Raw genomic sequence first — 24,055 nt, 5'->3', positions numbered from 1 at the left:
CCACCAGAAAATGCCACATGCTGCAGGTAAAAAAATTGTGTACATCATTACATTCTTTCTAAAGTGACTTATAGCTTTAAATAACTGGCTTTTCATGGAGACATTACTGTGATTTATGATTACTTTAATGTTCTTAATATACAGTATTAAAAGCATCTATAAAAACATACTGCAAATTAAACACTGTAGATCAATCAACAGAATGACACAAAAATTACTAAATGAGCAACTATGAAAGAATGTATAAATAGCAAAATCTTTGCATAAAGTATTTACATTTTAAAGTTCCCTCTATAAACATATATATAGTGCACCTAAGAGAGACACATGTAAATGTGTTTCACAACACAACTTTTTAACATTAAACATAAGGTTAACTTACAATACTTGAAAGGCCTTTGACTTTCTCCATTTATGTACATTCTATAGAAAAAACACTTGCAAAGCTGTAATTTTACATTATTTCCACTCTCAAAATACATTTTACACGGTACAATTTAATAGCCTGCAGCACAGTGAATGGAAAAGCAGGCATTTCATGCTTTTTTCCTATAATAATAAAAGATATTACATGGTTTTTAACAATTGGTATATGGAGTGTGAGTTCTAATAATTATTATTTTATATATATATACACACACATATAACAGAACCTAGCCAGACAACTGTCCTTAATATCACTGTATTCTTAAAATACCTTGTGCCTTCAGATGTATGCCATTATGCTATATTCTAAAGTAACCTTGTTTTAAATAAAGTATTTCTATAAAGCACTAGGACTATTATACTGTAACAAATTTGGTTTCCAATCCTGAGTGGCCACCCAGCAAAACATAGGATGTACTCAGTTCCCACTGACTTAGGGACAATTTTACATAACCCCCTTAATGTAGCACAGCATGAACATGGTAAACAGCGAATTTACAACAATGAAGCCCAACACATGGCCGTAGCTTTAAAACACCTCCGTATAACTTTAACCACAGAGAATACTGGCTGCCTACAGCATTTTGCTACACAGTAAACAACTGCTGCTAAGTATCTGGAGCTTTCAGACTATTGGCATTCGCATGTTTAGACATATCAGCAAGGAGTGTTAGAGTGGTGAGGAGTGGTCGTTTTGTTTGCTTTGCCATACTGCCAGAAACCTTCAAGAGGCATAGCAAGCCATACCCAGATACGAGTTGTAACCATCACAGGACTGCTTCACTGCACATTTCACACTTAGGTCTCCAATCCCCTATGCCCTGCCATGTGAATCTGCTGCTGTTACTGAAAAATAATAATGGAAAACCACAGCCTAAACTGTCATATTTAACACCTCTTATAAAATCAGGCCTTTACAGAACATTTTGAAAAATGTATGACTTGGAATGTAATGAGAAGGCCACTCCATCCAACACAAACACTACTTACACAGTAGTGTACTTTACAGTCACCATAATGTGGTTGAGATATTTAGGAAACTAGGCTGTTTGAAGGGAAACAATGTCCAATAAATTCTTGAATTACGATGTTTTGAAGGCAGATTTTTGCATAGAATCAAAAGCACAGTAGAATTAAAAGTCTGCTGGGAACTGGGCACCTTCACACAGCCCAATGTCACAAGATAATAACCACTGTGCAGCAACTGTGAAACCCATACGAAGTAGAAAGAAGAGTTATGGAATACCCCCTAATTAAACTCAGATACAATAGTACAAATGCATAAGTTTACTTAAAATATGTGAAGGCAGACATAATTTTAAAAGTCAGTTGTATACTAATCTTGCATATGAAAACAATTCTGTTTAATACCTGTGGAGAATATTTCTAATCCAGCATTGATTGGCAAAAAACAGTTTAAAGGAAAACACAGATATATACTGATTAAATAATGCTGATAGCATGAATAAAAGAATCAGTAAGATCCAGTTTGTAGATAAAACCTCACAATAAATATTTAACAGCCTACATGGCTTGCATGTGTACATTTTTAAAGCAAAACTGTATATTGTGAAAACTTGCAGAGACGTTTTGCAGTTCACTGTTTTACAAGATGCACTTTAAAACAATTAAGTAGGTTAAGTCCATGCTGAGTTCATATCCTCCTTATATCTGACAGCTGAAGACTATTTTGCTACTTATCTCCTCACTTGATTTTGTAAATTGTCAGAGGAACCAGATGTCAACGTTTCTCTGCGTCATTCCAGACTTTTTTCACAAGCAAGATCCAAAGTTGACTTTAGGAAAAGCTTTTGGAAAGAACATGCTTTGGTGCTTCTATTTCAAGGGAAATTCACTGGACATGCAACTTCTTAGAAAAAATGGGAGATTTACATGTTACATTTATGTATAATGGAGCCCTGAGGTAATCTACAGAACAGTTTTTTTTCCAGGCAACAGTAACACAGCTTCTTTTTAATTTTTAAAATAGTCCTCCTTTGAAACTTTCTGTGGCGTTCAGACGTACAATAGTCTACCCAATCCATCTGAAGGAAGGGACCAGTCCCATTGATGATTGTGTTGCACGTGTGTTTATTTTCTTAAGCTAAGCTCTCAGCAGACTGGGTTAATTTAGATACAGTCTCTTCAGTTTCAACTGAATTTCCTAGGTCTCCATTTTCATGGGCACCAGTAGTTTTCTTATCAAACACTGCCAAGAAGAAGAAAAAAGTTTTAAAAGCAATGTAGATTCTTAAAGATTTACAGACAGAAGCCTTTACACAGTTTTACTGGTTAAGAAATTAATCTGCATTTTTATTTAATGGGGAACAGTCATTCCTAAGAAGGTATGGCAGACAGCCAAAATAATCTTATATTCTGATAGAAAAGTTGGCCAAATCTTTGAATACTTAAATCTGGTGACTAGAGTTGTGAATAGGCAAGACAGATCTTTCTGCAAACCAGAAAAGGAACCCGAGTTTTCAGAAAAATGTGAACTCTAAAGGAAAAAGCACTGGGACTGGGGGGTGGAGGTTAAAAAGGCCAAAAATGATAAAAATAGTATCTTTCGCATTAAGCAACAGATTCCCTTGGTGCTTGTTGCTAGCCAACCACAGCATTCTCTGCTTCAGTTTGTATAAGTAAAAGGATGGGGCAGGGCCCTTTCAAGACCTGCTTTGGCCTTTAAGGGAGCACTCACGTGAGCTAGGCCTATATTTACCAGTGCTGGGTTTAGGGAGGGAAGAGGCCTCAGTAGGGCGTAATGCCATAAAGTTCACTCTCCAAAGCAGCCGTTCTCTCCAGGGTGACAGATCTCTGTCATCTAGAGTTCAGCTCAGATGGGGCTGAAGATCAACCAGAATTACAACTAATCTCCTTATGACAAATACCAGTCCCTAGATGAAAACAGCTGCTTTGGAAAGGGGGCTCTACGGCATTGTAGCTTGCTGAGGTTGCTTGCCTCCCCAAAACTTGCCCTCCCAAGGCTCAATCCCCAAATCACCAGGAATTTTCAACTTGGAGATGGCAACTCTAAGGGGGAACTGATCTCTGTCATTGGGAGATCTATTGTAAATCCAGGAGATGTCCAGGCTTCACCTGGACATTAGCAACTCTTGAAGAAGAGAAGGAAACATGAAAAGAAAAGAAGCATTGGGGGTTTTCAGGAAAGGGAAAGAGCAGATAGTGGTGGAGGGGGAAATGAAATGCCTCCCACAAGTCTTTGTGGGCTCCCAGTTGTATCACCTATTCCCCAAAGGTGCTACTGGACATGACTCTAGCTCATGTATTCTCCTTACATGTTGTGTTGCAGGGTCTTAAGAATGAATATGCTCTTCCTCTGCCGCCCCTCCCCCCACCTAATACCTAGTCCCTTAACTATCAAACTGCTTTGCAGGTGCTGGGACCAACCAGCCCAAAGTATCTTGTGAAACTCCACACAGACTACACAAACACAATACAAGAATACATATGCAGCATAGCCAAATTTTTAGAATTAATTTTTATCCTAGCTGAACTCCAATGCCCCAGAAGATATGTTTAATCATGTCACAAAAAAGAAAAATATATGGACTAAGGGAAGGCTCTGCCCCATTTGCAAAATATATACAATGAGAGTAACCCACATTAAGATTTTATTTATTCAAATATGTACACCTTAGTTTGCTCACATACCAGGCAATGAGAGCAATTTAAACCTGCTTCACAGCACTATTCTGGCAAAATACTAAAGAGAAATCTGTGACTGTCATCCTGACCCTCAACTCTGAAATCCCTGTTTAATTTTACGTGACACTAAATTTTACGTGACACTGTTGGTCCAGCCCAGTCTAGGAACAGAGCATTCTAAGAGTATTGGAAAAGAAAAACAGAGCCAGACAATGCATTTTAAAAGATACATGTTTGCTGAAGTGGGTTGTGAAAAACTGCAACTAAGTGATCACATTTAATTTACTATGCTTTCTTATTAGTAACTGCTTGAATTTTATCTTAATTGGTTTGAAAAAACTTTACCTTGCAAGGATCTGACATCTCCACTGCCATCTTTTCTACTGGAAACTGAATTTCCACCTTCCTCCAATTCATCAAGATACAAACGATAACGGTGTCCACTCTCATCCTCGTATTCTACATTTTCATCATCTGAGTCTACTTCTGGAGCAACATACACAACTTCAAACTCAATTTCTCCTCTCTAGAGGAAGAAAAATGAAAATTATATCAGTTATTCCAAGAATAAATGCAATCTAGCTTTAAAAGAAAGGGAGTGGAAACCAAGTAATCAATGATAAATAGCAACACAGCTGAACCCATTCATACTGAATGTACATGCATATACTAAAACCAGCAGCTATCACAACCCCATTAAGGTGAGTGTTGGCAATATCCACTTTTCACATTAGAAAAATTTAGTTTGCACCATTGACCTGCTTGAAATCTCTACCGTAACAACCCACCACCACACACAGCTAAGGGTGGTACGTTATGCTGAGCAAGAGATTCCTGAGCCAGTAGCAGAATGTAATTATATGCTTTTATAGTAGGATGACTCACTCTCTTCACATTGCTACATCAAAAATCATATATGATCAGATAAAGCCCAAAAAAACACTTTCCCACAAAGGATAAATTAAATGAACAATTACAATCCTTATTGACTGAAGGACTCTCACAAAATAGTAAAATTGGATACTGTACAGATTAGTCTCAGAATAATAACTAAGATTGAGCGGTATTGAAAAAATCAGGTAGAATTCGGCTTGATTTGGCTGTAAAATTATCTTTATAGTTGAATCAGTCGAATTTGGGTTTGTTTGATTTTTTTGTATTTTTCTAATGTTTTTTGTTTTCAGCCAGTAGGCGGCACATTTTTTTTAAGCTTGCGGCACCAAACTTTCAGAGTATTTTCAGCTGAAACTCCTGATGATACCACCCAGGTTTGGTGAAGTTTGGTTCTGGGGGTCCAGTTCTATGAACATCCAAAGGAGGTGCCCCCATCCTCCATTGTTTCCAATGGGAGCTAATAGGAGATGGGGGATACCCCTTTGAGGGTCCATGAAATCACACCACCTGAATCAAATTTCACCAAACCTGGGTGATATCATCAGGAGAGACTCCTGAAGATATCCTGAAATTCTGGTGCCCCTAGATTACAAAATGTGCCCCTGACAGGCACCCCTTTTTCCCAGATTCTCCCTTTGAACAGACCTGGCTCCATTGCAGCCAATGGGGGATTTCTGTGTGTGTGTAAGCAGGCCAGGATTCACCAGACCTGGGTGCTCTTGCCAGGAGTGTCTCCCATCCTTCATACTGAAAGTGTGATGCCTCTACCTTGAAAAATGTGCACCCTGCTTACACCCCCAGAAATCCCCCATTGGCTACAATGGAACCAGGTAAAATCAGAGCATCTGCCAGAGAATCTCCTTTAATCTCTGCTGAAAAATGGGGGGGGTGGGGAGAGGTCACTTCTCTTCTTTCCTCTCTTTCAGCAGAGCAGGGATTAAAGGTGAGCGGGGATCTTAAAAATCTTTGCTGAAGATCTAAAGATCTCTGCTAAAGGGAGGAGAAGAGACTTCTCTCTTCCCCCTCCCTTTCAGCAGGCATTCTTCTGAAAGAGGGGGAAAAGAGAAGTGACTTTTCTTCTCCCCGTACCCCTATTTTCAGCAGAGATTAAAGGAGAGATTCCTGCTCTCCTTTAATTTCTGCTGAAAGGGGGAGAAGTCACTTCTCTTCTCCCACCCCTTTCAGCAGAGATCTTTAGATCTTCAGCAGAGATTCTTTAAGATCCCTGCTCTCCTTTAATCTCTGCTGAAAATGAGAAGGGGGAGAATTCACTTATCTCCTCTCCCTTTCATCAGAAATTAAAGGAGAGCAGGGAATCTGTCAGAAAATCTCCTTTAATCTCTGCTGGAAGGGGGGAGAGGAGATAAGTGAATTCTCTTCCCCCCTCCCCCCACACACACTTTCGGTGGAGATTAAAGGAGAGCAGGAAGCCTCTGACTAAGCTCCCTTTAAATTTACCCTCTCACACACACCAATCCACTCCGAACCAGATGGATTTAAAGGGAGCCCAGAACCATTTGAATGCCTGAATTAAGATTCGGGCAATGGGCATTCAAATAGATTTGGGAGAATTGGGAGGGTTTAAAGGGCTCCTGTCCCTTTCAACAGCGTTTAACTTTTTCCCCGGAGTTCGGCGGGGTTTGGGGGAGTGGGATTTAAAGAGCTCCCTTTAAAGGAACATTAAAGGGAGCTCTTTAACCCTTCCCCCCCGAAATTCCATGCCAAACCCAGAGGAAAAAGTTAAACACTGTTGAAAGGGATGGGAGCCCTTTAAACCCTCCCAAATCCACTTGAATTCCCGAATCGTGATTAGGGTTCAAGCATTCAAATGGATTCAGATCTGGATTGATTCAAGCAGCCTGAATTCGGCCCGAATCTGACCGGAATTGCCCGAATCAAGCCCAAATCAGGCGTTTTTGCGATTTGGGCTTCCTGAATCATCAAGCCTAATAATAACAACAGAGATTATATCATACTAATATGTAACAGTAGCCATTGTAGAACTTTATCAAGCAGGATGTTACCACACCATCTGCATTTCTGCCTGTTACCTCTTGCATTAACAGTATTTAAGCAAAGTATCTGGCCACTGCAGAAAACACAGAGATAAAAGGAGGAAGCTGTGCCACATCAAATTTAATCATGGTAGTTACAAGTGAATAGGTAGACTCTGGAAAATCCTAGAAAGGAATAGTCTCCCCCAAAGGTCATCAAGATCACTTATAAAGTCACCAGTAGGCCTTCTGACACAAAAGATCATGTTGCTTTTATGTCCAATTACTTTAAAATGTATGCATATATCTGGTTGGCTGCTTCCATTCTATTTCTTGCCTTTACACAATTTTGAACTTCAACTATAGGAATTCCCCCTAGAATCATCCCTAATGAGATCCAGCAAGGTGTAGTGGTTAAGAGCAGCTGGACTCTAATCTGGAGAATTGGGTTTGTTTCCCCACCTCTATATTCCTGCTGGGTGACCTTAGGCTAGTCACAGTTCTGCGGAGCTCTCTCAGCCCCACCTACCTCACAAGGTGTCTGTTATGGGGAGAGGAAGGGAAATAAATTTGTAAGCCTCTTTGAGTCTCTTGACAGGAGACATATGGGGATATAAATCCAAACTCCTCCTCCTAATTTCACCTCATTTAGGCTCATGAACCATCCTGACCTGTATTTTATTTTATATACCTCCTCTCCCAATACAGATTGCACTCAAACTTAACCTCCATCTTTGTCCCCTTTGATGTCCAACATTTACCTCCCCCCTTCATAAATGGGGACAGAATCCTTTTCCAAGGTTCTGCAGAAATCCTGACCTTACCTATTTGAAATCTTTGCTGCCAAAACAGTTGGTCTCCCACATCAGTGTTGGATACTTCTGTGCATCCCAGGATCATTAGTAACTGATCTCTCTCTCTCCTGTCTTCTCCCCCTGGCACTCCCTCCCCAACCTGTCTATACAAGGGCGTAATGTGCTCAGACTCTTGGTGCTTGGAATCAATTCTCCATCCAAACAGCTAGTTTACTGTATGTTTAAGAAATTTTGTTTCAAATATGTCTCGGTTCTCAATATTCCTTCCAAGTCAGTGATGAGATTTTATCGTCTAGTTATGGATCCAAATTGCTAGGTGTGATGAGCTGCGATCTTTGCTTTGGCCATCTACAGTTCCCTCCTCCCAATCTGAACTACTCTATGCCTTCATGCTGGCCTGCTGTGGTGCCATCTATTTGGGGGGTGGAGAATGAGTCTGTGGTTCCGTGCTTCACCTCCGCTGTGAAGCAAAAAAGGTTGTTGGCACATCCCTTCCCAAGCGAGCAATGTGGGCATGCAGCATGTGTACGAAGAGGTTGCAGATCGACTACTGCTGGCTGAAGGCTGAGAGAGATCACAAATAAAATGTATTCCTCCTGCCCTGAAAAAGCAAGTGTCCTCTTGAATTCACTGTGTGACTGGGGTGTGCTGGGCACCACTCTTAACCACTCCACCATGCTGGTGACAAAGCACTCCAGAACCCTCAAAATATAGAGAACAATCAGATGCATGCATATTAACAATCTGGTATTAGGGTTATCAGAATAATTACCTGTTGGGAAAGAATAGTTACAGCTTCTTTATGTTTGGCATCTCTCAAATTAATTCCATTTACTGCCAGAATGGCATCGCCAACATGCAGCCCTCCACATCGATCAGCAGGTTGACCCGGGTGAATTTCAGAGATTAGGATGGGAACACCATGCTCTTTTCCACCCTATGACAACAACAAATCAGTGTTTTCAGCTATTTCAAAGTATTTGCTAAACTAAAACTGCATGTATTCTTTAAATCAACTTTCAAAACTAATGACTTTATGCTGCTATCCGTCAAGCATGTTAATAAAATAATATCTTCGCTATTCTGTATTTTCATGTATCATACAATTCATAGAGTGCTTAAAGCTAAATATCTGAACAAAGCCTGATATCAGATTGTAGTTTTAGAAATATGCTAAAAGAACTCCAGATATTTGACATAAACAGTGTAAGCTGGTAAAATACGCAATACAAAATAAAATTTGTGCAAATTTTGCAAAGGCACTCTCAATCTGGTGACTACAAAAAGGAAAATGAATTCATTTATTACGGTAATTGAAATGCCCAGTCCTTCATGATCTTCTTTTACCAAGAGAACTTTTCTGATTGGACCAACTCCTTGACTCTTCTTTAAGGAATCTGGGTCCTAATTTCAAAGAAATGAAACATGATTAAGACAATATTATCTTGAGGTTTTCAGGAGAACTGCATGACAGAAAGTATTACAACGTCCAATTAGCTCTATTCCAGGCCTGACCTAAAGTGGGAACTGTTCAAATTCAGATTTTTCAATGGTGTGATCTCTGTGGCTTAAAATGTTTTTGTCAATTTCATTCTAGCTTCCTAGAGCTGGAACTGCACTCCTACAAACTAATACAGTATGGCTACATGTCATGCCACGCCAACAATAAGACAATGTAAATGAACTTGGCTTTTTTGCTGGGTTTGCATTGGTGGGATCCAAAAATTTTAATAACAGGTTCCAATGGTGGTGGAATTCAAACAGAGGGGCTGCCACACACACGCAACTCCAGTCCCTATTGGGCAGGGAGGTTGCTTTAGTAACCCCTTCTCGGCACTCAGAAAAAATTAGTAACCACTAGAAGTGGTGAGAACTGGTTGGATCCCATCTCTGCACACATCTCTCCTCACACAGAGGAGTCAGAACAAACAATACTGACTTCGATACATCTGTGGTTTTACTCAGTATTTCATATACATGTTCCAAGTGATAAATGAAATATAAATGAGTAAAAAAAGATTTTTAAAAAGACATGACTTTGTTCTCACACTAGAGAGGTTCAAGAGGTACGCTGTGCTCTAGTTTCTCTATGGAATAACATACGTGTTATGATTCCCCAAAAGACTCATACTATTAGATACTATTGAGGATTTTAATGTATAGGTATAAAAACCCTTAAGAATCTGAGAGTGGGAGGCCTAAAATTAAGGTTTCTGTATTTACCAATTTAGATAGTGACCTTCTCAAATGCAATCATAAGTTTAGAGACGCTGGAAAATGCAGGATTCATAACTTTTAAGAAGTCACTAACAAAAGTTCAGCTAAAATCTTGCACAGAATATCCTGAGGATTCAAATGGCACTTGTATCTGCACTAAGCTCAGAAGGTTATGTAGGATTGGTGAAAAAGAAGAATATCCACATTCTGGCAAAAATATTAATGTTACATTATAAACAAGCAAATACCTTCAAGATAATCTGAACTGCAATGAACCAAAACAAGATTGCCAGTTTATCAACAGAAATAAAAGGTACAAATATAACCAATATACCACACTAAGTGCCAATCCGTATCTTGACTAAGATCATAAAACTTACATGTCCTGGGGGTGCTTGCATTGGTCGCTTTAGGTCATTACGTCCCCTGCATGCTCTGATTACAGTTTTGTGCCGATGCAGATGGATTTCTGCTTCCAGCTGGTTCCAGAGTTTATCATGAGCAGGCCCCTTCATATCTCTACCGAGCAATTGAATTTGCTGAACCCTAAAAAGGAGAAAGGAATGTGATCCATATTAAATTATATGTTCAGCTAGTCTTCTAAAGCCCAGGCTCTCAGGTTCACTAAGCATGATTCAACTAGCAAAATAACACTGGGTTCCTCCTATACTTTGTTTTGTACTCAGATTTCCACAGAGACCCCCTTGCAAATCAATACGCTTGTCCTCTTCCATTCCAAAAATTCTCCATACCATCAAAGAGACTCACAGACATTGGAACACTTAAACTATATCCTTCTACTGTCCTCACATTTACCTCAGAAACAGCCCAAGGTATAACCAGGACTACTAAGATGCAAGGAAGGAGCCAAGATCCCCATAGTCCCTGATCACATTAGCAGTTGGACAAGTCATGTTTTTAATGATGGCCATGTTTGGTCTGGGAGATGGAGACTCAGTCAGACTAGGGAAGGGAACCCAGAGAGAATTGCCATCCAGAGGCCCATGAGGGCTCTTATCAGCCCAGAGCATACTTTGATGTCCTCAAAAATACAACTAAATTCCATTGTGATTACTGAATTTTACACACCTTCCAGCTAGCTCTTTATCTAAGTATTTGGCTGCTAGTCTTGCCCCATATACTTCCGCCTGGAGCACAGCTATGTGTCGACGAAGAGCCTCATTTTCCTTCCTAAGCAGCTTCACCTCAGCTTCAAGTTGAGCTTCTTTCACTTTTTCTTTCTTGTTAGCTTCAAGTTCTCTTTCCTATCAAATTAAAAAGCCCAGTTAGTCACAAGCTAAACATTCCTGTATTAAAGAATATAAACGCTACAAGCATATCAGCAATTTCTTCAGTGTCTCCAAAAAAGAAGTCACAGCATATAACAATCGTCTTGTCTCCACATCACCGGTGGATCTTAACCAATAAAAAGATTCATATTTATGGAAACAGCATAGGAAATAAGAACATTTAGAAGCCCACAAATAAAGTTTCTCCAGCCCTACTAACCACATAATAGGTTTTCACATCATGAAGCAATTTGAATTACAATTCTGGGGAGAAAAAATCTCCCACCCGTAGTAAATTGCCAACTGCAAGTTAAGCAATGGAATGGAACTCTGGTCTATTTTGCCAGACAGGGCCACTGGAACCTCAACATCTGACAAAGAACACTATGTCAAGAAGTAGGCCTGTCTGGGCCCAGCCACCAGAGCAGAAGCAGCTGCAGGGAGCTTGTTTCATCACTCCTATTAGAAAGAAGACTTCTCTAGCCGCCAGTTCACTTCCTGTTGCAGCAGTGATGGGACAGTGGCCTCACTGACCGGGAAGCTGCAACCCCTCCTTTGTGGGAGAAACACCAGCAAGGGAAGATCAGCTGGGCCCCACCTCAATATAAATGTTTACTTTGCTCTAATCTCCCGCTATATTTTCCCTCCATTCCCTTCCCTGGTAGAGTTTATCATTCTAATCTATAAGCCTGGCAGTGACTAGTGCACTTGGAGCAAAATGAGCTGCTTTGGAAGATAACTTGTCTGAAAAGCAGGATATAAAGGTATAATCATGTGAAAATACTCCAGTGATCCAGGAGACTGTTTAGGTAATACACTATAGCATTCATAGTTAAAATACAAGCAAAAAAATAAAAGTATGAAGGACTTAGTAAACATCCAGACTGCTAAAACTATTTATATAAAAAGATATAGCTATTAGACAGAAATATTTTAAAGATACATCCAATTTATGTAGTTTGCAAATCAGAGTCTCGTTATTCCATTTCTTTTTTTAAATGCTTTTTATGGCCTCAATTCAAAGAAGAGTTTCTACAAATGGAAGGATTACTTTCCTGGAGTGCAAATTCCTCACACACACACACACACACACACACACACACACACACACCCACGCCTGGGGAAGGCATTTTGGGCTGTAGTTAAGAGGAAAGAAAAGGTAAAATTGCACTTCACTGACAGAAATGCTCAACTGGATCCAATCTCATGTTGTTCTAAAGTTGTATGTAACTTAATGCTTTGAATGATATTTTAAGCCCAATCACCAAGAAAGAGTTACAAATTCAATTCCAATATGCATTTCAGAATTTTCCAATTAGCCACAGTAACCAGCAGCAGCAATGCTGACATGAAGAAGAATATCAGATCTAAAAGGAGAACTGAAGCCAGGTAACTTGGGGAAAAGGGAAGACTCTAACTAAGGCCCTTTCCGCACCGCAACGGTGTGGGAGTGCGTCGGCATAAAAGACGCTGACGCACCCCCCCGGAACCATTCGCGTGGATGGTCCCGGGAGGGCGGCAGGCGATGGCGTAGCCTTCGCACAGGCTGCGCCGTCCCTGAAAGCTTACCTCGTCCCCTGGCCTCCGGCTCGTCGCAGAGGCCAGGGGACATGCCTCCACAGGCTGGAGCGACGGCTCTAGAGTTGCAGGCCGGGGTGGGGGTGGGGGTGTCCCCTGGCCTCTGCAACGAGCCGGAAGCCAGGAGACGAGGTAAGCATTCAGGGATGATGCGGGGGACATGGCGCCTTCCAGCCGCTGCCATTCGCATGGCAGTGGTTGGAAGCTGCTGTTTCTGGAAACAGCGGCTTCGCGCCACTGGGGGGGAGCGAGGGCAGAGCTGCTGCAATGCAGAAGCGCCCCCCATGCGAACAGCGTTTTTGCCGTCCCTAGGACGCTGTTTTTAGCCCGTGCGGAAAGGGCCTAAGATTCAGTTGCACTAAATATTTCAGGCCAACAAGTGCAACTCTTTGGCAGATTCCGTGGGGGCCAAAAACAGCAGTGTCAAAACGGTGTAAACCCTTTTACACTGTTTTAAACCATTTTACACCATTTTCACACCACTGTTTTTGGCCCATGCGGAATCTGCTTTTGTGCAAAACTACAGCACTGAACTCAAACACAGATAAAGGGAGTCAGCAAACTTACCATATCCTCCACAGAAGGGGCAGACTTAAGATAGGAGAAAAAAAGTGTCAAGATTAGAACTACTGGCAAAGATAGGAAGCTTCACAGAAAAGCTTAACAGATAGCAAGCTTTACATTAGCTGACAGAGCTTTTTCTATCCCAAGTATTTTTTTACTAAGCATGTTTCAAAAATAAAAATATAGTCCCATACACACTTACCTGGGAGTAAGCCCAAATGGACAATTTGGACTGACATTTGAGTAAAAAGTACAAGATTGGCTGCATGGGGTATTTAGAACATAATTTTTAAAAATACCAAATACCATTGTTTTAACATTTTGGAAAGGGCAAATTCTTCTAATAGATAACAATACTTTTTAAATTTTGTTTTAAAGGAGTCAAATTTTAGCACATTATTGTCTTATTTATATGCCAAGATAACTTCACATATAGGTACTGATAACCTATTTGGTTAAGAGCAAGTGTACTCTAATCTGGAGGAACTGGGTTTGATTCCCTGTTCTGCCGCATGAGCTGTGGAGACTTATCTGGGGAATTCAGATTAGCCTGTGCACTCCAACACACACCAGCTGAGTGACATTGGGATAGTCACAGTTTTTCTGAGCTCTCTCAGCCCCACCTACCTCATAGGGTGTTTATTGTGGGGAGCGAGGGAAAGGAGACTGTCAGCCCTTTGAGTCAGAGAGAAAGGGGGGATATAAATCCAACTCTTCTTCATTTTTCATCTAAAAACACTTAGAATACTTTTAAGCTACAAAACACACTACCCTAGCTCAGGGGAGATTGGAAAAAGAATCTCTTTGGCCCAGGTTTCCCAGAGGCACCTATTAGCAATGTATAGTATTGTTAAAAGTTGTTATATTTTGCAGAAACCCTCAACACTCTCTCTAAAAAAATCCCCGAGAGAACATGTATAGTTAGATCGTGGTACCGTGTACTTCAAATGAGCCATTGGGACCCAAATTGTTGCTTAGGCTTACCAAGAGGCTTGTACTAGCCCAACAGAAGTTTTACTTTCTGGGCGGTGCAACCCTCAGGGCTCCAGCAGTTGGGGACAGTACTGCTGCCACACTGCCTCCAGAGGACTTCCAAGCAGTGCAGGGAGGCAGCAAAAAGGGGGAAAAAATCAGCTCCCTGGAAAACCCTCCACAGGGCTGAACCTGTGGGTGGCATAAGTCCAAGGCCTGTGCTGAGGCATTCCTGGCTCAAAAGCAAAAGAATACAAATTCTATTCACAAATAAGATGAACTAGAGTAACAATTCTACAGTGAATAATGCAACTGCTTTTAACTCAGCATGACTCACCAGTTTTGCCTTTATTGCTCCTGAGTCAACACTCTGCCCAGTTTTGGCATGGAGCTGAAGCTGAATGGCATGGAGTTGTAGCAGCTGGTCATGCACCTCTTTTTCTAATACTGCTTTTTCAGCACGTGTTTCTGTTAGCTCTGATTTCAGATCTACCAGCTGGGCCTGGAAGATAAAACATAGTTCAAAAATCAGTATCAGTAGATTTAGTGATACTTACAATGCTAAAACACAGGAACATAGTTCAGAAATCAGCATCAGTAGATTCAGTGATACTTACAATGCTAAGACACACTGCACACTTTCCTATACTTCAAAGATGTCTGATATCATAGACTGACAATAACTAAATTCCCTATAAAAATCCCTTGTATCATAGGATAATCCTCTTGAAGAGCAGGAGTTCCTCCAAAGAGCAAATTCACAAAACCGCTTTGTGAAATGTTATTTTTATGTGTGTGACCCCCCCACCCTTCTTCCTATGAATCTATTCATAGCAAATGGCCACATGAATCAGCCAACATTAGTTCAGATCAACAGGGCGCGTGCAATTAATGCTATAGTTTTTTTAATCCATCTTATATGTCTCATTTTGCCAATTCCATACTACAGAAAATATTCAAGTCTTCATGCACAATCAAAATGCTTTGTGATTTCCTAATTTATTCAGAATAAGCACTCCTGCTTCTACACTTTCCACACAAAAAATCCCCACTCTATGATAGGTGTCTATAAATGATTAAGGAGCAACTTCTCAATATCAACTGATTTCAAGACTATGGAATGAACAGACTGAGTCACTGCCAGACATGGAATGCCGGGAGTAACAGAAATACATTCTGGGGGGAAAAAGAATCTTTGTATTTTAAGTTCCAGGCGCAGTTGGAAAACAACTGACAGAAAGGCAGAACAGCAATTCTGATAGATTTCAACTTTATTTTAACTTCTGGATGATAATATACTTCACTAATGAAAGATTTTCAGTTGAGAAAGCATCTTATCCTCTTTCTGTACTGTTTTTTGGCCAATCTAACAAATCACAAACATTCAATTAGCCATCAGGGACGTAAGAAACATGCATCTTAAAAACTTGCCCTCCTTTTATAATAGTTGAAGCTCAATTTCGATTTTTTTTGTTTCATAAAGATATCTTAAAAGTAACCTATGATACCATTTCTGACCTCAACGTTCATAGGAATTTCTGCTTTGTGTATGTTTTCTGACACATCCAAGACTTACATAACTGAAGGTATGTACTGATCTTTACCTTATGTTTTTTCCTTACTCCAGGAACAAAAATACTAATCTCTAAATATACTGGGATACAAAATGCATCACCACAAGAGGTAGAAGACATACCACAGAAATGGAAAACTTCTATAATTTATGATCACTGTTTTCTTTTGTGCTGACTACTCTTCTGCAGTTCCAAGAGTTTAAAAGAGACACTCCGCCAATTGCAAACAAGAAAGATTGAGTAAATTTTGCTGTTATAATTGTCATCTTGGACAAACATCCTGATGAAGGTATGATTGTCAGGAAGTCAAATGTTAAGAAACTGACTTGTAAGAAAAGGAATCCTGCTTAACATATGACAATTTTATTACAGAAATCACAGTGGGAAAGATACCACTATTATGTGGCTTAGAGGGGAACATTTGGATAGAACATTCAGAAATCAAGCCCATTCTGGAAATTAGATATAGCCAATATCTGGCTACTATGAAAAATTGTTGGAATTTATTTTAAACTTTACTGCTCATTAGAACCTGATCATGGTCCATATTACTGAAGGCCTGCTTTCAAGTACAACCAAGTCACTTTTTGAAAATCCCAACATCCTGCACTAAGATTTGGATGAAGGCAGAAACTTATGTGCTTCCACCATTCCCATAGACAAATACAGCTGATGGTGCTCAGCCATTATGATCATAGCTGTGCACACACTTGTTTTAGGTCCACTTCTGAACTATGTTAGATACTAGCCAGTCATTAGGGGCCTAGAGATGTTAGATCTAAAATTTGAAACTAATACAACAGAAGCTGTCTAAATTACAGTATTTTGCAGTATATCCAAAATACATTTGTGTAACATTAAAACTTCATAAATTAAACCTTTACAATTTCTTTCTAATGTACCACACAAAAAGTTATTATTTAAATTGACATCCAACAGTATACTTATATGGTTTTTTCAGACACCTGTCCTATGGAGCTCAATGGAGCTCTTTAGTAAGTGTGCTTACAAATACAGGTTATGTCTAAGTTCCCTACTTTTAAAATGAACCACCTCAGAGAAATACTGAGATAATTTAAAACTCTGCACAATAATTTAAAACTCTGCACAATAAAAGTGATATACAAATAAATAGCAACATACTGCTAACAATATGAAGTATTTCAAAACCCATAACCAAGGGTTTTAGCTTACACTACAGCAAAAAATCACCTGGATTTAGAGGTAAACATGCATGCCTCAGCATTTTATAAAGAGGCATAATTCAAATCACTCTCACCATTATCAACACCATTACTATTAGATACCAGCCAGTTTCTCATGAACAGTACTGGAAAATAGCTACCTACAAAATTTCTCTACAAATTACATCATTGTTAGCTGAATGAGTCTAAACTATTATTTTAATGCAGTGGGTTTGCAAGCTTCCTTTCCTAAGAAACATAATATGGGGGTTAAAAAAATCCACATACATACTGATGGAATCTGAAAAGAGTTCACTGAAAAATGTCAAAGTACAGCAATCATGAAAAAGGCAAATTCAATATTAGGGATTATGCAAAGAAAAGAAAAGCCTTTATTGGCATACATAGAACAACAGCGACAAAACGCAACAAACAAACATTTTAAAAGTCAAAAAGGATAACCTCAGATAAATACATATTATTACTGGCTCTGAATTATTTCCGTAACAAAGCTTGCAACCTCTTCACAAAAAACAGAATCAGAATTGTTCAACAAGAGAAATAATCTAATCGAATCTGTTAACTCAAATTGGAAGAGAGGGTGTAGATTGACATATTTAGATCTAATTTTAGCAAATTTAGTGCAATGTAATAGCTGGTGAGCCAATGTTTCGACTACCTTAGAATTACAGCTACACAACCTTTTAGATTTTTCCAGGTTATTGAACCTACCATGTAGTAAGGCAGATGGCATAACATTGAATCTAGCAATTGTGAAGGCTCTCCTTGAGCAGGGGTTAGTTAGAAAATATTAGTGGGCCATACAACCCTGCTCAAATGGAATTAAAAAATGTGTGGGAGAGCAAGTTCTTTTAGCTGCTAGATACAGTTCTGCAAATTCCCAATCTTAGGCCCTTTCCGCACGGGCCATTTAGGGCGCCCTGGGGACGGCAAAAACGCAGTCCCCAGGGAGCCGTTCGCACAGGCGGCGCTGCAAAAACGCAGCAGCGCCGACCTGGCTCCCCTCCCCCACCACCAGGGCAGCATCAGGCCGCCTCCAAAAACCTCCCTCCTGGAGGGAGGTTTTTGGGAAAACAGTGCGTTCCCGCCGGCGCGGTTCAAATTTAGTTTTTTCCTCGTCCCTCTCCCACTCACCTCGTCGCCTTCGTCGCTCTACTGGACTGCTGAGACCCTCCCTCGCTGTCCTCCGACCCCTGGAGGTCGGAGGGCAGCGTGGGGCGTCTCAACAGTCAATAAGCGGCTTTGGCAACAATGAAGACGGCAGCGACTCCATGCAGAGCCGCCTCTCCCGTGCCGGCCTCTGCAGGGGCCGCTCGCACGCTCCCGTGCGAACGGCCCCCACCCCTCCACCAGCAGAATTCCTGCCGGTGGAGGAGCGCCCTTTCCACAGTGCTGAAAGGGCCTAAGAGACGGTCTTTGTACGCTTCTGAGCAGGAAAGAGAGTAGAGTGATTCGAGAGACAAACCAATAGATACAATTTTATTTTCAACCAGAGGTTAGCCTGTGTGTCTGGGAGTATTAAGGAAACAAGGGAATGTTCAGATGGAAGATAATGAAGAGGCAGCCAAAATCTAAAAGCTCTAAGCCAGGCTTTAAGTTCCAAGGAACTTTGCCCAAGTCCCAACATAGGGCTGCGTAGGGGACACAGTTAGGTAATCCCATAATTTTATGGAAAAATATGGATTGGAGAGAATTGAGTGAATGGTTGACAGCCGGTATCCAAATTGGAACCCCATAAAGTAATTAGGTATTATTAGGAAAGGGATTGGAAAACTAAAATTGTTAGTATTATAGTGCCTTTATGTAATTAGTAGCATAGCATCATGTAGAATATCATGTATTGGTTTGGCCATCCCACTTTAAAAAGAGCATGCAAATTAGAAACAATACATAATAGGACAAAAGATGCTCAAAAGATTTCAGCAAATTTCTGGGGGGGGGGGAAATGGGTGGGGCATGTAACAAGATGATTAAGAGAGGACATGATAAAATTTTATGCATGAAGCAGAGAAAATGTTTTGTCTACTTTATAAAACTACAAATCAGGATCTCCTAAAGCAGTGGTTCTCAACCTTCCTAATGCTGCGACTCTTTAATACAGTTCCTCATGCTGTGGTGACCCCCAACCCTAACATTTATCCATTTTACAGATGGAGAACACTGATGCACAGAGTCTTAGGCGACCCCTGTGAAAGGGTCGTTCAACCTCCAAAGGGGTTCCAACCCCCAGGTTGAGAACCACTGTTTTAAAGAAACTGATTTCCAATATATTAAGGTTAGAAAAATTAAGGATTACTTCATATAAAAATTAACTTTTGAAATTCATTGCAAGATATGATCATGGTTGTAGCTTAATGCCTATTAACCATGCTGCTTCAATGTTCAGACAACATAATTCAGAACAGCAAATAAAGTGAGAATTACAAAGGATCATGAATCATGTTCCAGAATATATTTTCTGTGTAGGACAGTGGTCACTCCTGATAAGCCAAACTGTTGCTCCACATGAACATGAAAGGTGCCTTTCCTACTACTGCTGCTTTTTTTTCAGTTGGAGTCCTCAGACTTAAGAAAAATCACTGTATAAATTATGGGATTTGTATCCAGTACTGCATCTGTAAACAAGTACACAGTTGAAATTTATTTAGAGTAAAAAAAATGCAAACATCTTTCCCCAAAGAAGTTAACCGCTGTCTAACACATTTCTCCAGCCATATCTGGTTGTCTGTCCTTCTAGGTCTGGAAAAATTACATGAAGTCTCTTATCTGAAGAAACAGGAGTCTACCAGCATTCCTACTGAACACTGGCCTATTCTGAATGAACTTCTACAAACCCTAGTAAAATTCTGGAATAGTGTTGTTAAAACTGATACAGAATCACTCAAGGGCTGTTACTGACATCTCTTCGTCAATTTGGTTCCTTTATTCCAACATGCATATACCCATGCCTGCTACTACTTATTACCATTGTATATTTACAGTTTTTTGCTTGGCATTTATTACTGCTGTTTTGTTCATCATTATACTTATATTTTGGACTTGATAGCACCATATTGTAAAATTACAGAAAAATTAATTTCTTGTCTCCAGCACTGAAATTTAATACAGTTGGATTTGATCGCATCATTCTGTTCTCTGCCCTGACAATACAATATTTTTGTCATATACAGTAACATGGGCAACATTCAACACTATCAGTGTAATTACTGCAACAGTATTTGTAAGTGTACAAAGTACATATGCCAATAAAAGAGTGGCAAATAAAACAATATTATATCATTATTTATTTCTTACGAATTTAACATTCTCCTTTTTTAACGGCTATTTTCATTAAATTTAATTTAAATGATAGATTACTGGCAACTTAAACTAGAACTCACACTACAAACAAGTCCCAAGTTTCCTCCAATATTAATGTTCCAAAACAGGACTGATATGTTAAAAGTGCCTCAAGAGTATGGAAGCTTACTGCTTGTGCAGCAGAATTCTATTAATGTTCCCTCATAATTCTTACTAAATTCACTGAAGCTTACTCTGAGGTAAGAATACATACCACAGACAGTTTTACTCAGAATTCTTATTACTTAAAAGCCACACTATCAAAGTAAATTGTAAAGTATAAGAATTACACAGAAATCTAATAGTGGGCATACATTCACTGCCCTAATCTGAGAAGACCCAGACTAGCCTGATTGCATCAGATCTCAGAAGCTAAGCAGGGTCAACCCAGGTTAGAATTTGGATGGGAAATCCAGGGTCATTGCCCAGAGGCAGGCAATGGCAAATCATCTCTGAATGTCTTGCCTTGGAAACTCTATGGGGTCACCGTGTGTGTGTGTGTACACAGAGAGAGCTCAAGTAGAACAGAATATTTACAAAATGCAGAACATCCCTCGGGGATGGGGCGGTCTAGAAGCCCAAAGTATAAATAAATAAATAAATAAATAAACAATCCAAAGGTATTTTTGACAACTATATTATCACCTTTCATAATCACATAGGTTTGAATGACTGGAGTTAATTGTACAAACGTTTTATTCTATCTTCCTGTTTTTATTCTTGATGCTACTCCATACTGTATATTCCTTATGCTTTTAACACCACCTATTTTTGTAGTGTATGCATACACTGAGATTTAAGTATTGCAGTTTCTGTTTGGAATGCACACATGTACTTCATACTGAGAAATACGATATGGTAATCTCACATTCCAATGTGCATCTAATAAGAATGGCGGAAAGTTGGTGAAGATACAAGTAGGTATTCAGTTTCCAAATGTTCAAATTCAAGACTGGGGCTGAAAGGATTTCCAGATCTAAAGGTTTAGGACCAATGGGATTATGAACATAATATGTACATATACAGAAATTATCAGTTGTCAGAAGAATACTTAACTGAACTATCTACCAGACATTATTTACATTGTAAACCACTGGGCTGTGTAGCAAGCTAGGTTTTTAGTAACTTACATTTCTCAACTCAAATTCTTCTCAAGGGATTTCTTTCCCATTCACTTCTCAAAATGTTAAAATACTGACTTGCTGGTGAAAATTTACAAAGTGAATATTTACCAAGTCACTCCCCATTTTCTTCAGACTCATTAAACAGATCTGCACTGTGTCACAGGAAGTTTGTTTACATTCTCTACAGTAACAGTATTGATCATTATTATAAATGCAAAACTTGAGGACAGGAACTTATTCTTATATATTGCAGAACACCCATCTTCTGCCAAACCTTACATAACCCATGAAAGCTCACATCAAGCTAAAGTTCCTTGGTTACATTTTAAGATAATTCAAAATGTGTTGTAGTAAAATTAAAAAAAATAAAGTTGAATTTGCCCTCCTTTAACAGTACCCAACAGTGTCTTAGGAAGTGACAACTTCATAGTAAAACTAGCCGTATTTCCCACATTGCTGGAATGTCTTTTAAAAACCTAGAAAGCTGTAACAATGGTTGTGCTTAAATTTCAAATTACTGTGAGATAAGCCTGTCATGCAAGAGTTTACTCAAAAAACTAACAGGCCCATCCTAAGAAGACTTGCTGTGGAGTAGGCCAATTGACCTGAGAAGAATTCTCAGACTTGCTCAGGATTGCTCTCAAAATCTAGAAGCCTGTATAAAACATATTTTCTGACATACCGACAATTTTTGAAAATATACATCACTATTTCTCAGTGGCTGCTTTAGTGCTGATTTTGTGCACATGTAGACAGACATCTTTTATGACACTTTTCCACCATTATGGAAAACAATGCAGTTGATACGGGATCTTGACAGTGTTGGGAATCTAAGGAGGGTCAATGTTTGGATGGGAGACCCTCAAGGAAGACCAGGGCTGCTCTACAGAGCAAGGCAATGGCAAACCACCTCTCCTCATCTTTTGCTTTGAAAATGAGGTGGCACTTCATAGGGTCGCCAAGAGCCAGTTGCAACTCATCAGCCCACACACATTCCCACAATCTTGTGCTGCTGATCAAAGCAGAAAAGTCCTCATGGGAGATTTCCCCTTCTGATGTTAACCCAGGTTTGCACAGCCCGACTTCAGCCATTACCCCAAACTAAAACCTGAGTTTTGCTTAGTACACTGAGTAAATGACCTGATTTTGCCTTATAATCAGCCCCAGTCCTCAATGCAATGTAATCTGCTTTTAGGAATGAAAAGCTGAGGGAACGGTGTGTCTGAAAACCTCTTCTCCCATTCACCCCAAAGCCAAGCCAACCCGCTTCCCTCCCCGCCCCCACACACCAAGCGTCCCTCCCACTTCCCTCTCCCGATATCCTCGCCACCAGGGGTGGGTTGCCTGTCGCCCCCTCCCCACCTCTAGCTTGTGGTTGATCTGGGACACGGTCTGAGCTTTGTGGCAAAGCTGGGCGAAGCAGGAGCTCAGACTGGTCATCTTCTGTCTCCCCTCGTACGTAATGTCCGCCTGGTCCGGGTCTATTTCGCCCAGCAGCAGGTCCACGTCCACGAAGGCCTTGTCGAATTCCTTCTCCAGCACCTCCAGCCACCGGAACATCGACAGGCCCCCGCCGGCACCACCGGGCGACGAAGCCGAGAACGCCGCCCCCCCAGCGCCCCCGCAGGCCCCGGAGCCCGAGCCCCCCCCGCAGGGGCCGCCCCCTGCCCCAGACATGGTGGCCGCCCAGCAGGGAACGCGCCACCGCCGCCTTCCTCCCCACCAGCAGCGTCGGCCTGGGCTCGAGGGCGGGTTGGGGAGGAAGGAGGGGGCACGCGGCAGGAAGAGAGGCCCTTCCTCGGCTTCTTCTTTTCCGCCGAGGCCCACCCCCCGCCCCGGCGCATGCGCTGTAAGCAGCTCAGGAAGCCGCCGGCTCTTTCGTTCTTTTTAGTGGCTCGGTAAAAAGGGAGAGAGAACCCTGACGCGAAGATCGGCGGTCAGCTTTTTCAGCCTGCCACAACTAAGACCATCTCGCCAGGACGGATGTGCCGATGCCCAAATCATCGATCGGAGCCGCTTGTCTTCCCGTTCTGAGCAGGGGCGGGGCGGCCGCAACACTTCCAGAGCAGGCCCGGTTCGGTCGCTGGGACGAAAGATGCGTGGAAGGCTCGAACTGCTCTTGGATTCCGCACACCACATTTTAGGGAAAACGAGTTCATTTATAACGACTGCAACTCGTAATAAATGTGCTGTGCGGAATCAGCACTGCCGGCGCTCAACTGCTTATTGGTGTGTTTCATTTTACGCCTCGCGAAGGACTGGAACGCAGCCAGCCTGAATGCAGATCAATTGAAACAAAGCGCCTGCTTTAAATGGAGTGCTCGCCAAAATTAACTGTTGGCTAGAAGTCGTGATTTCTAATGTATGAAGTTTATTGTCTTCTGAGATGTGTTTTATG

At 40.8% G+C, this 24,055-nt stretch overlaps 1 protein-coding gene across 2 annotated transcripts; it reads right to left on the bottom strand.

Moving 5' to 3' along the window:
• Positions 1 to 107: 107 nt before the first annotated feature.
• Positions 108 to 23,500, bottom strand: GOPC (golgi associated PDZ and coiled-coil motif containing). 2 transcript variants are annotated; one of them, XM_048492277.1, is made up of 9 exons: positions 23,020 to 23,500; positions 14,753 to 14,917; positions 13,447 to 13,470; positions 11,102 to 11,277; positions 10,393 to 10,558; positions 9,104 to 9,199; positions 8,568 to 8,732; positions 4,438 to 4,618; positions 108 to 2,635 (listed from the first exon to the last, which is right to left on the bottom strand). In XM_048492277.1, exons 1-9 carry the CDS (start codon positions 23,332 to 23,334, stop codon positions 2,526 to 2,528), a joined length of 1,398 nt encoding a protein of 465 aa, XP_048348234.1. In that variant the 5' UTR covers positions 23,335 to 23,500; the 3' UTR covers positions 108 to 2,525. The 2 variants fall into 2 exon arrangements, with proteins under 2 accessions (XP_048348234.1, XP_048348242.1); XM_048492285.1 differs by lacking the exon at positions 13,447 to 13,470 and having other exon boundaries at positions 23,020 to 23,498.
• Between the last annotated feature and the right edge of the window lie 555 nt (positions 23,501 to 24,055).

Source organism: Sphaerodactylus townsendi, linkage group LG01, assembly GCF_021028975.2.
Source record: "Sphaerodactylus townsendi isolate TG3544 linkage group LG01, MPM_Stown_v2.3, whole genome shotgun sequence".
Classification (NCBI taxonomy): Eukaryota; Metazoa; Chordata; class Lepidosauria; order Squamata; family Sphaerodactylidae; genus Sphaerodactylus; species Sphaerodactylus townsendi.
This window is presented reverse-complemented; position numbering and strand designations above follow the sequence as displayed.